A 12,211-nucleotide genomic window follows, 5' to 3' on the forward strand; every position below is an offset into this window, starting at 1 on the left:
ACACAATTTGCAATGACCTTGGTCAACTTTTACTGAACCTACAAAGGATATTACTCCAAAATATTTTCGTCTGATAATTTACTTCCTTCCATCATAGTTTTTTTTTTTTTTTTTTTTCATCATAGTTTGCGAAAGAAGATGGAAAATGTATTCTTCCTAATATTTTGTGCCCAGTAAGAGGCAAAACAGTTGGAATGGTGTCATGGGCATAACTTCTTAAATTCCCTCAAAGCTTGAATATTAACATCCAATGCTCCTTTATCTTACAACATAGCGTGGATTCATCCCATACCCTTTACAGTTTAGTGTCAGGGATTGCCAAAGCAGCTTCCTGGGCAGAAAAATACACTGGGTGGTTTTCCATTGTAATCCTAGTAGTCGTCGTTAGGGCAAGAATTTGGAATTTTGCTCGGGCGAAGGTTACAATTGCCTACTCTTTGTATAAGCTAATGTGGTATCTTTAACATCCACCAGCAGTAACTTATGCTGGTCGGCAGGCCCCTGGTTTTATGCACATGCAAACAGTGCACTTATTTAGGCAACAGAAAAACGCCATGGTGATAGTTTATATTCAGTTTAGGAATCATACTCAGATTACACAGCTCAAAAGTGAGTATTCCCCCCCCCCCCCCCCATTTTTTTTTTAAAGGCTATTTAACCTGCTGGTGCGGGGGCTAGCCTTGCGGGCCCCATGACAATCGTGGTTCCCTGTTTGAGGCAATGTTTTTATGGCCAGATGCCCTTCCTGATGCCAACCCTTTAGTTGCCTCTTACGACACGACACGCAGGGATACGGTGTACCTATTCTAAACTGAGGCACACACCGGGGCACATTCTAAACCGGGGCAGTATGCTGTATGAATTTGCTTACTTGACTATTTGTGATCTGAATTGCCCCCATGCAGCAGAAATAGTAATCAAAGGGAGGCGCAAAGCACCCCTCCATTTATATAAGGGATCGTTTCGCAGTTTACATGGGGACTGAAAATGTGTTTCTCGGCTTCTACTGGACAAAATCGGCTGCAAATTTCAGAAGTAAATGCTTCGTGCGTTGAGGTAATATTTTCCAAATTTAAGCAACGTCCGTTTATGCATTCTTGAGTTATATTTAGAAAACCCTCAAAATCATGTTGGTGTCTATCCGTCCGTCCGTCCGCCCGAAATTTGTTGGCACTCATATCTCAAGGACTATACATTGAAACTAGCTGAAACTTGGAATATACATTGGCCAATAGGTCTAGTTAATGGCTTTCGAAAAAAATTCCACCTAAGTGCTTCAGTTTTTGCTTTAAAATTAAATATATAAAAATATATACACACATAAATCTAATATGCTGGACTTCTAAGTCTTCTAAGTCTAAAATATATATATATAAATATAAACTTCTCAGAAAAGTTCATATAAAGGGTTGCCAATTTGATTCATACAGCTGCAAGAAGAAGTAAAAGTATTTTATTTGCCAGATGTAGGGCGCCCCTTTATATGAACTTTTCTAGAGCATTACTTGGTTCCTCCTAAGAACACCAGGGTAGTCCAGCATGCACACGAGATTTTTTTTGAATGTCCCTTCTTTTCTATACTTTGCCACATGGCACCTACCCTTATATAAAGGAGCCTTTTCTATGCCCCTGGCATTTTACCCAAGAATATGAATTAATTTATACAGCATTTCATATAATACCATCAAAAGAACATTGCAATTTCTCAACTGCCATTGTTTATCTTGTGCATCAAGGCCCATGCAACCCCCACAACCCCACATACTTGCCTCAAAAGTTCAGATTCAATGTTGAAAAATGTTTTTAAATGGATGTTGTACATTTATGAAGAAGGCTGGTCTGCGTTTGCTGTGTGAGTACGTAACGGTTTTAATCTGGAGTAATTAAACACGAGTGAACACGTGCGCATGTGCTCTTTTATTCAGGAAGCCGCATGCGAATGCTCTCCAAAAAGTAGTAGCCGAGCCAGGCCTGCTTCAGACCACATTCCGTGAGAGTAAATCCTTCTAAGAAATGAAGATTACAATCCAAGGGAACTCATTTCATGCCTCATGCAGAGGGGTAATTTTACTGTTGGGACCTCACAGCCACTTTGTACAAATCTGGAGCAATGTAGCTTCACTCTGGCAGCCACGGCCTGAGTGGAATGCTGATTTAGTACCAGTTGGAGCTTGTTGCTAACACAGAAATGTTTACATACAGTATGTACAAATCGACATGATCTTCGGATGTACTTGAGGATTATTTCTTGCACATTTGTTCTTTTGTACAAAATATAGTTGTAGATTAGTCACTCCTGATGCTACACATCAATTAGCGAAGCTTGTAAAAGGTATGCAAAGTACATACACATATATTATGAAATGTTACAAGTGGATATGCAAATCTTTAAAATCTTAATAACATGATCCTCATCTTTTGAAGAATCATTTATGGTCTACTTTGAGATAAGAAGAAGAATTATTTTGTTAATACTATTGAAGCACTAATCAGTTTTAAATGGAGACCTTTGAGAATGCTTGAAGAAATGCATGTTTTCTCCATCTTCAGGCTATTGAATCCTTCTAAATATGCGACTTTTTCATGGATTTTTTAAAAGATGGGACTTTTCCAAGAAATCAATTGCCAAACATATTACAGAACACCCGAACTGGGAAAGTGTGACCATCATGCATCTGGATGGCGGAAGTTATTACACATGATATAAGTTATTAATTCAACATTGTTTCAATGGCATTCCTCCAGCAGGGATGAATGTATTGTGTTCAAAGAGGATTACAACTTTAGATGGGTTATCGATGCAACGTTATAACACTCCAATATGGAATTTCCATGAGTGCCGTTTGAGGCAGAGGCAAGTATACTGGAGGGCCTGCTTACATTTTAGGACTGATTAGAACCAAGTGATGCATTGATTGAAAAACGGCTCTACTCAGCTTTTCTCAAAGGCAGAATTGAATGGATTAACACTGAAGTTGGAACTTTTGTGTTGCATGTGACCGCTTTAGTGTTGCAACTGCCGACTATTATCTACGCGAGTTACCAAGGGGAATCAATGTCTTTTCTTCCAACCATATAGTGGCCTGCACCTGTGAGATTCAGCACAGAAGTTAAAGTCTTTTTCGTTGTTTTTTTTAGTTTCCAGTCAGTCATAAAGTGTCCAAAAATTGTCTCCAGCAGTGGGAGAGTTTTATGATGCCATCAGATTGGAAATTGTGTTTTTTACTCTGAAAGTCCATGATCAGGGGACAAACCGTTTGTATCCTCACACCCTTATAAAGATGAAACCTAATGCTCATAACTCTCCCTCTTTATCAGCAGAGAGATAGTAAGCTCACCATTTGGACTTACTCACCTCTTTGCTGATAAAACTCAAATCAAAATACTGGTAAAGTTCTTAAATTGCATTGATATCCTAAGAGTTTCCTGGTCAAGACAAGTATGTTCACTGCAAGTTCCTCAAACCAGTTCCAAACCACATGTCCCATTTATGGTCGTAACATTGTAATCCAAAAAGATCCCATAATTTTGTATATGCAAGCTACATTAAAGCATGGCCCTGGTTGTCTTTAGTCTCTTGATACTCCTTAAATCTCCTCTGACTTTTCAATATGGAATTGAAGGTCTTAAAGCATATCAACTGAAAAATGCACGACTTTAAAAATGACGTATGAATGCTAACGTGGGTGCTTTCATGTGTGAACTGTGTGTTCATGTTTTCAGTGACTCTTTTCTGCTCGTCCAGGTACTTTTAACCTTCCGTTACTAGCGCAAAATCTTTTATTCAAATTGTGTGTTCAACATAATTTTCAGCATTTAAACGAAAGAGTGGCAATTTCAAAGTGGTTACATATAATTGTTGTGTCCTGGATTCAAATCGGACTCATGGAAATATTGGAAATATGAGAAATATCCATGGAGGGTGTTGATTTCCTTTAATTTCCTGTTCATACAAGCGAGCAACCGCAGTGGATATATACACTACATGACCGAAAGTATGTGGTCACCCGAACATCGAACATCTCAGTCCAAAATCATGGGCATTAATATGGAGTTGGTCCTGCCCCCGCTTCCCCCCCCCCCCCCCCCCCCTTTGCTGCTATAACAGCCTCCACTCTTCTGGGAAGGCTTTCCACTAGTTGTATTTGTGAGGTCGGGTACTGATGTTGGGCGATTAGGCCTGGCTCACAGTCGGCGTTCCAATTCATCCCAAAGGTGTTTGATGGGGTTGAGGTCAGGGCTCTGTGCAGGCCAGTCAAGTTCTTCCACACTGATCTCGACAAACAATTTCTGTATGGACTTTGCTTTGTGCACGGGGGCATTATCATGCTGAAACAGGAAAGGGCCTTCCCCAAACTGTTGCCACAAAATTGGAAGCACACAATCGTCTAGAATGTCATTGTATGCTGGAGCATGAAGATTTCCCTTCACTGGAACTAAACATGGTATAATGATAAACAAAGGTATAATTTATGTACATGATGTCAGTGTCATGTCATCGGGTTAGTGTGCTTCCTCAGTTAAATTTAATATTCCTGACTGCAAACCTCCTAATTGTCGAGGAGCAGGGCAGAGACAATGTGTCGGCGTGGCAGGCTACACTTGTTGCTCACAGGTTGTGCAGCAATTGCTGGGGTGAGACTCCATCTGTGCCTTGCTTCCTCGTCAAGTTAGGGGATTCAACCTGTGTATGTGTATATATATATATGATACCTGTGTATGTATATATATATATGGGAGTGATAACTAAGACACAGTATCTGAACTAAGATCTAAATTACGCACTATCAGATGACTTCCGGAGCTTGGCAGGCAAGGTGTACGTACGTGGCGGTGACGTCACAGCGTGCGCTCATTAGGTTGGAGAAATAAATTACAGTTTGATTGGTTAATCCCAACCACATCCAGGCGACTCCATATAATGAGTGGATACCAGAGGTAATGCACTGTGTGGCAGGCGGTGCTTATCGCTCCCATTAAGGTACAGCGATAGCTGAATGGGATACCTTAATGGGGGTTCACCACTGATAGTATGGAGTCGCATAATGACTGGTTTATAACCGAAAGGTTTTCAGATTCACAAGTGTATGCAGGACTCACTGCGTTGCCCTGATGAAGCCCCAACAGGGCGAAACCAGGTCGGTAACTGTGAGTTTTGTATGCACTTGTGACAGTATCTGAACTAAGATCTAAATTACGCACTGTCAGATGGCTCTTCCGGAGCTTGGCAGGCAAGGCGTACGTATGTGGCGGTGACGTCACAGTGTGCGCTCATTAGGTTGGAGAACTGAAATAATTATAGTTTGATATATATATATATATATATATATATATATATATATATATATATATATATATATATATATATATATATATGTTGGAACCCATCTGTGGATCGGTCCCATCGGCCGATGGGTCTGACCCGTTTGCGGATCCGCAGATGGGCGACCCATCTGTGGATGCACGAGAAATGACAATGCAGACCCATCGCTGGTCTACTGGTCTACTTCTGGTCTGGTCTACTTCGCTACTTCGCTGGTGTACTTCTACTTCTGGTCTACTTCGCTGGTGGCACTGGCAGACTCAGCTCTCCATTGTTTATATAGCAATTCCTGGCATGCCTTAATCACCCCAAAGCTAAAGATGAAGGTGTGGCTTCGTAATCGGGGCATTGTCAATTATATAAACACAATAACGCATTATGTGATTCTATGAGGCCCTCAGTGTGATTCTATGAGGCCCTATGTGATTATATGAGGCCCTCAGCGATGGGTCTGACCCGTTTGCGGATCCACAGATGGGTCGCCCATCTGCGGATCCGCAAACGGGTCAGACCCATCGGCCGATGGGACCGATCCACAGATGGGTTCCAACATATATATATATATATATATAAATAAATAAATAAATAAATATATATATATATATATACATATGTACATATATGTACATACATACATATACATACATACAGTCACGTGAAAAAGTAAGTACACCCCATGTAAAGTTTTGACTTTTGCAACATATTTCAACATACAGCTATTTGATCTTCATTTCAACAATATTGATAGATAAAGGTGATATAATATAACAAATATCATGAAACATTTACATTTTGTAGTCCATTGTATTATTTAAATAGACATAAATGCAAGTTTCGCATGTGGAAAAAGTAAGTACACCCTTGGATCTAATAGGTGGTATTGCCCCCTTTGGCAGAAACAACCTCAAGTAGGCGTTTCTTATAACTGTCCACCAGTCTCTGACATCGACTGGGATAAATTTTTACCCACTCCTCCATGCAGAATTATTTCAGCTGTGCGATGTTTGAGGGGTTTCTTGCATGCACAGCTCGTTTCAAATCCCCCCACAACATCTCGATGGGATTTAGATCCGGGCTTTGACTTGGCCATTCCAGAACCCTCCATTTCTTTCTTTTCAGCCATTTCTTGGTGGATTTCAGCCATTTCTTTCAGCCATTTCTTCGGTTGAGCTTCAACTTTTTTTTTCTTTTTTTTTCTTTTTTTTTTGGAATACTGAATCGAGGCTCGTGAAAGAGCTAACATTTACTTCACAAACAAATCAACCAGACAAACAAAATATATAAAAAGAGGGAGCGGAAAACAAGATGGGGAGAGAAGGGGAAGCACACAAACACAACATTTGAGAGCAGGGAGATGTGTGGAAGGGAGAGGGCTTGGGGGGAGGAGGTGTGGGAAGGGGTGGGGGGAGGGAGAAGTATAAAACACAAGGACACCAAGGACTTCCAGGACAGAAGTTGGTATTTCAAAAAAGTGGAATTGGGGTGAAATTAGCGGGGGTAGAAAAGATCAAGGTTTTGGATGGGGGAAGATAAGAGATGGTGGTGAACAGCTGTTTTAAAGACCTGGAGGGTGGAGTGGGATTGAAGAGAGTGAGGGAGTTTGTTCCAGAGGCGGGAGAAAAGAGGAATGAAGGAGTGAAGGTGAGCAGAGAGTCTTGATTTTGGCAGTTTGACCATAAGAGGGTTGCAGGCAGATCTTGTGCGACCTGTAGGAATATTTGCGGGACAGAGCCCAGAGAGAGCTGGGGGGGGGGGCAAGGCCAGAGAGGAGTCGGTAGAAGACGGAAAGACCACCAACCTGCCTGCGGTGAGTGAGTGAGAGGCCCTTGGAGTTAGTTTCATCGCGGGAGATTCCAATGATTCTGAATGCTTTGGTTTCAACAGCGTGAAGACGAGCTAGGTGTGAGGCAGGAGCACCAGCCCAGAGGGGAGAGCAGTATTCCATTGAGCTGCGGATGAAAGCCGTGTATGTGGTGAGGAGCTCAGGTGTGCCAAGGAAGGACTTCGCACGATGGAGGATGCCCAGTCGGCGACTGGCTTTGGAGGCCAGATTTGAAATGTGGTTTTCCCAGGAAAGATCATGGCAGATAGTGAGACCCAAAAGCTTGAGTGACAGAACTTCTTGGAGAGGATTATTCAGAAAGTGGATCGGAGGGTTGTCCAGTCGGTCTTTTCGGAGAGACATCGTAAGAGTGTGAGATTTGTCAGGATTGAAAGACATGTTCCACTTCTTTGCCCAGTCTGTGATTTTGTCCAGGTCTGCAGAGAGTGAGGAGGCTGCAGACTGCCGATCTGAGGGATGAGGAATGGAGCGACAGAGAGTAGAGTCATCAGCAAAGAGATACAGAGGATTTTCAAGAGAGTCAGAGAGATCATTGATGAAGACCAGAAAAAGCACAGGGCCCAGAACACTACCTTGTGGAACTCCAGCCTGAACAGGAAGAGGAGATGAGAGAAACCCATTCAGGGCCACACATTGACTATGACTAGAGAGGAAGTCCGCCAGCCATGCGTGGAGATTTCCATGGATACCAAAAGAGGAGAGGTTGGTGAGCAGAGCGGGGTGCCAGACCGTATCGAAGGCACGTGATATGTCAAGGGAGACTGCTCTAATTTCCTGCTTGGCATTGAGGACCTCCATCCATTGTTGAGAAAGCAGAAGCAGCATGTCCAGAGTAGAGTGTCCAGGTCTGAAACCAAATTGATGATCAGAGATCAAGCCATTGGAGAAGAGGAAAGATTTCATATCTGAAGCAATGATGGATTCCATGACTTTGCTGATAATTGGGAGAAGGCTGATTGGTCTGTAGTTGCTGGGATCTGTTTTTACACCTTTTTTGTGCAAAGCGGTGATGTTGGCAGATTTCCAAGCAGATGGAAGATGACCTTGAGCAAAAGAGAGGGTGAAGAGAACAGAGAGAGGGAGTGAAAGAGCGGAAGAACAGGATTTTACGACCCGTGGGCTGATGCCGTCAGGTCCAGTTGCAGAATCCGAGTCGAGGGTTGACAGAAACTTTTCCACCTTGACAGGAGGAAAGGACACAGAGTCCAGGAGCAGCTGGGTACGACTGGGTATGGTGGGTACAGAGAGGGATGGGTTTGGGACACAAGATTTAGAGGCAAACACAGAGTTGAGGCATTCAGCTTTTTCATGTGCGGAGTCAGCCGTGTGGCCATTTGAGGTGAGGGAGGGGATGGAGGGTGAACAAACACCAGAAACAGATTTGACCAGACGCCACCAGGATTTGGAAAAGGAAGACAGATAAGAGAGTTCGGTCCTGAGAACGGAGAGATATTGTTTCCTGGCTCTCCTGAGGGACACACACTTGTTTCAGGCTTTGTGAAAGGAAATGAGATTTCCTTCCGTTGGATTTGCTTTCCAGGAGACGAAAGCAAGTTGTTTCTGGGCAATAGCCTCACCACAAGATTCCGTGTACCATGGACGGGAGGAAGGGTATGACAACAGAAGACGAGATGGGATAAATCTGTGCATGAGAGAGAGCAGTGAACTTTCCGACAGATGGCCTCACATTATCCTCAAGCACCCTCTGGTACAATGAAGAATTCATAGTGGATTCTATGATGGTGAGCTACCCATGCTCTGATGCAGCAAAGCTTCCCCAAACCATAATATTTCCCCCACCATGCTTTACAGTTGGTATCAGGTTCTTGTGGTCAAATGCTATCTTTGGTTTTTGCCAAACATGTCTTCTGGTACTGTGGCCAAATAGCTCTACCTTTGACTCATCTGTCCAGAGCACATTGTTCCAGAAGTGCTGGTCTTTGCCTCGGTGTTCATTGACAAACTTTAGTCTTGCCCTGCTGTTCTTTCTGGACAGCAAAGGTTTCCTCCTGGCACACCTCCCATGTCGATCAAATTTGTGCAGCCTCTTTCTCATGGTAGACTCGTGCACCTTGACATCAACAGTGGCAAGAGCTACCTGTAGGTCCCGTGATGACATTCTGGGGTTCTTAGAGACTTCTTTCGGCATCTTACGGTCTGCTCTTGGGCTGAACTTGCTGGGGCGGCCTGGCCTGAACAAGTTGGCAGTTGTTTGGAATCTTCTCCACTTGTAGATGATCTTCCGGACAGTCGAATGATTGATTTCAAATTGTTTGGAGATCGTTTTAAATCCCTTCCCAGACTCGTAGACATCTATAACCTTCTTTCTGAAGGCCTCAGAGAGCTCTTTTGATCTAGGCATGGTGACGCCACACACTTCAACAACAAAGAGCAAACCAAACTAAATGTCTGAGGTTTAAATAAGACAGGTTCCTCCAAGATCCTCTCTAATGATGTTCTAATCATTTGCACCTGAGCTGGTGCACCTGATTCTAATTTTAGGTATTTGAAGTAGTGATAAATGTAGGGGTGTACTTACTTTTTCCACATGCGAAATCTGCATTGATGTTTATTTAAATTATACAATGGACTACAAAATGTAAATGTTTCATGATATTTGTTATATTATATCACCTTTATCTATCAATATTGTTGAAATGAAGATCAAATAGCTGTATGTTGAAATATGTTGAAAAAGTCAAAACTTTACATGGGGTGTACTTACTTTTTCACATGACTGTATATATACACAAACACACACACCCACGGATGCTTCTCCTTTTAGCAATAAATGCAAAAGTCTTGTACAATTTCACTTGTGGCCCTGGAAACAAACAATATAGTTATAACAGTCCACAACTGCTCGCACCCCCATCCCACTCCCAACATGATTAATTGTAAATATTATCATTTTAATCCTGCCCTGTACATTCACAAGCCCCAGATATGTCGTTCCCATCGGTGTTCAGAAGCCACCAAATCAGATTCACAAGCATAGTGTATTTTCATGTTACGAAGAGGTCCTTTGCTAAAGAGTTGGGTACCGTTACTTGCTTGTGACGCACAGCATCGTTTTTCCAATTGTAGACGTCTATGAAATAAATTACCTAGGCTGTGATGTTCGCAGGATGATTTATTGCACGGTTCAAAGTCCACTCACTGGTAGCGATTCGTTGGCCGTGTGTGTGGCGCACGCCCATCCACTTGGGCCTTGCACGTCGGGAGTTTGTGGTTTGGGCAGCTGCCCATTCAGCGACCGGAGAAAGTTCTCCAACTCTTTTGTTGTGCAGAGGCACAGTCCTTTCTCTCAGGTAGTTTCACAAGTATTTTTGGCTTATTTTAGAAGCTTTGTGAGCCATTTTAGGTCCCAATCTTTATCTCGCACACACAATATACTTCATGGTGGCCTAAACATTGCTATTTCCAGGGGTTTCTGCACATGCCCGCCGAGCTTTCTGGGACAGATTACGTCATTTTAAAAGTCGTGTATTGCTCCATTTCCATCTTTATGATTTTAACATGATGCTTTTGCAGTCCACTAATATACTAGTTTTCTGCCAAACACACCCTTTCATCCAATGAGAATGGCATGGAAAATAATTTGTATGAAGATATACAACAAACACATTTAATCAGGAAAGACATTGCAACAAAACTTGTAATGTAATTCTGGGACCCTGACTGAAGACAGATTTGGTGCTGCCAAAGCAGCTGCATGCCAAGAATTGCTTGTCTTCCCAGTGGTGGTCAGGGCAGGAATTTTTTAATTTGTTCAGGATGCCGGCGATAGCTCACATTTTCTTCACAAAGAAAACCATGGGATCTTTAATGTCCACCACCTAATACCAGCAAATGGAATGCTTAGTTTAAGGATGACAAATCCGAGGGATGACACACACATTGATGAATCACCCCGCGACTCTGCGTGTCAAACACCTGGATGACAGTTTATAGCTGGGTCGAGATTCAAACGCAGGTAGACCGTGCAGAGGCGACTGTGCGTACCTCTATTGCCTTGGCTATCATTCCACCTCATGCAATTGAATTGATTCTGTTATAATATGATCTTTCACTGCACCAAATTGATCGGGCCTGTCATTGTGCGCTGTTGTTAAAGCCACTTTCTTTTGATGTGATGGAGTGAAAATGAAAACGCAGATCTTGTGAAGTGATGGAGTGAAAATGACTTGTGCGGATGTTTATCATTCATTTTATACCCTCCTAATGTACACGTTGTAATGTTATACACATATATATATGACACAAAACTTTCTTCACGGCAATATATATATATATATTCCAGTTGTCTTATTTTTCTTTTATTTTTTATTCTTAATGTCTGCTACGAATAAACTTTTGATTGTCTCCAGTTGCTGTCTGCTTGATCATCTGCTTGATTTTCCATTTCCGAAGTAAATAACCTTTCGCATTCATCATGCTTCATTAATCAATTCTCCAAAACAAATATTTCTTTGTAAAATTTGGCAACAACATTGCCCTAAATACCGTCATTGGCAAAGCTTTTCAAAAATTTTCCTATGTTGGCTGTGTTCCTTGACATTTCAGTGCAATGGACAATTTTTTAAACACCCGGAAGGTAGTGATAAATTGGGGTGAGTCGGAATGAAGGAAGTGGGCGAGAGATGCATACTACGTTGTATTCTGCTTAATGCTCTTGCGTGAAGAAATTCCTTTAAATGATTGTGTATGACACTAAAGACTTGTGCATAAAGTGGAGTTTCTTTATTTATCTTGTCGATATTGTAAGGCTCTATATGGACCTTTGCTGTGTCACTGTCATTACAGGTCTTACTTCACTGTCTATTGTTGTGGTGTCTCTCCATTTTACCGTGTGAGGTTATTTTTCTCACAATGATATCTGTCATGATGAAAATCGAAAAATTTATATTCAACTGTCTTGTCTGTGCCTTTTGGCCAAAGGGTAAATGCCATAAATGCTCATGTCCAGTGGGTAAAGTCAGAAAGGTATACAGGGTGAAACTCAATATGTGGGGTTAATGGAGCGGAGAAGTCTGGGTAATGTC

The 12,211-nt window shown here is 42.1% G+C and overlaps 1 protein-coding gene across 1 annotated transcript in view; it reads left to right on the forward strand.

Annotated features, from left to right (window-relative positions):
* Positions 1-3,568, forward strand: part of LOC137428692 (DENN domain-containing protein 2A) — a 277,280-nt gene extending 273,712 nt beyond the window's left edge. The window contains exon 21 of the mRNA XM_068118598.2: positions 1,926-3,568. Coding sequence (XP_067974699.2) covers positions 1,926-1,957 — 32 coding nt within the window. The 3' untranslated portion in view covers positions 1,958-3,568. The remainder of the gene's footprint in view (positions 1-1,925) is intronic.
* The last annotated feature ends 8,643 nt before the right edge of the window (positions 3,569-12,211 follow it).

This window comes from Myxine glutinosa, chromosome 1 (assembly GCF_964187855.1).
Source record: "Myxine glutinosa chromosome 1, kmMyxGlut1.1, whole genome shotgun sequence".
NCBI classification, from domain to species: Eukaryota; Metazoa; Chordata; class Myxini; order Myxiniformes; family Myxinidae; genus Myxine; species Myxine glutinosa.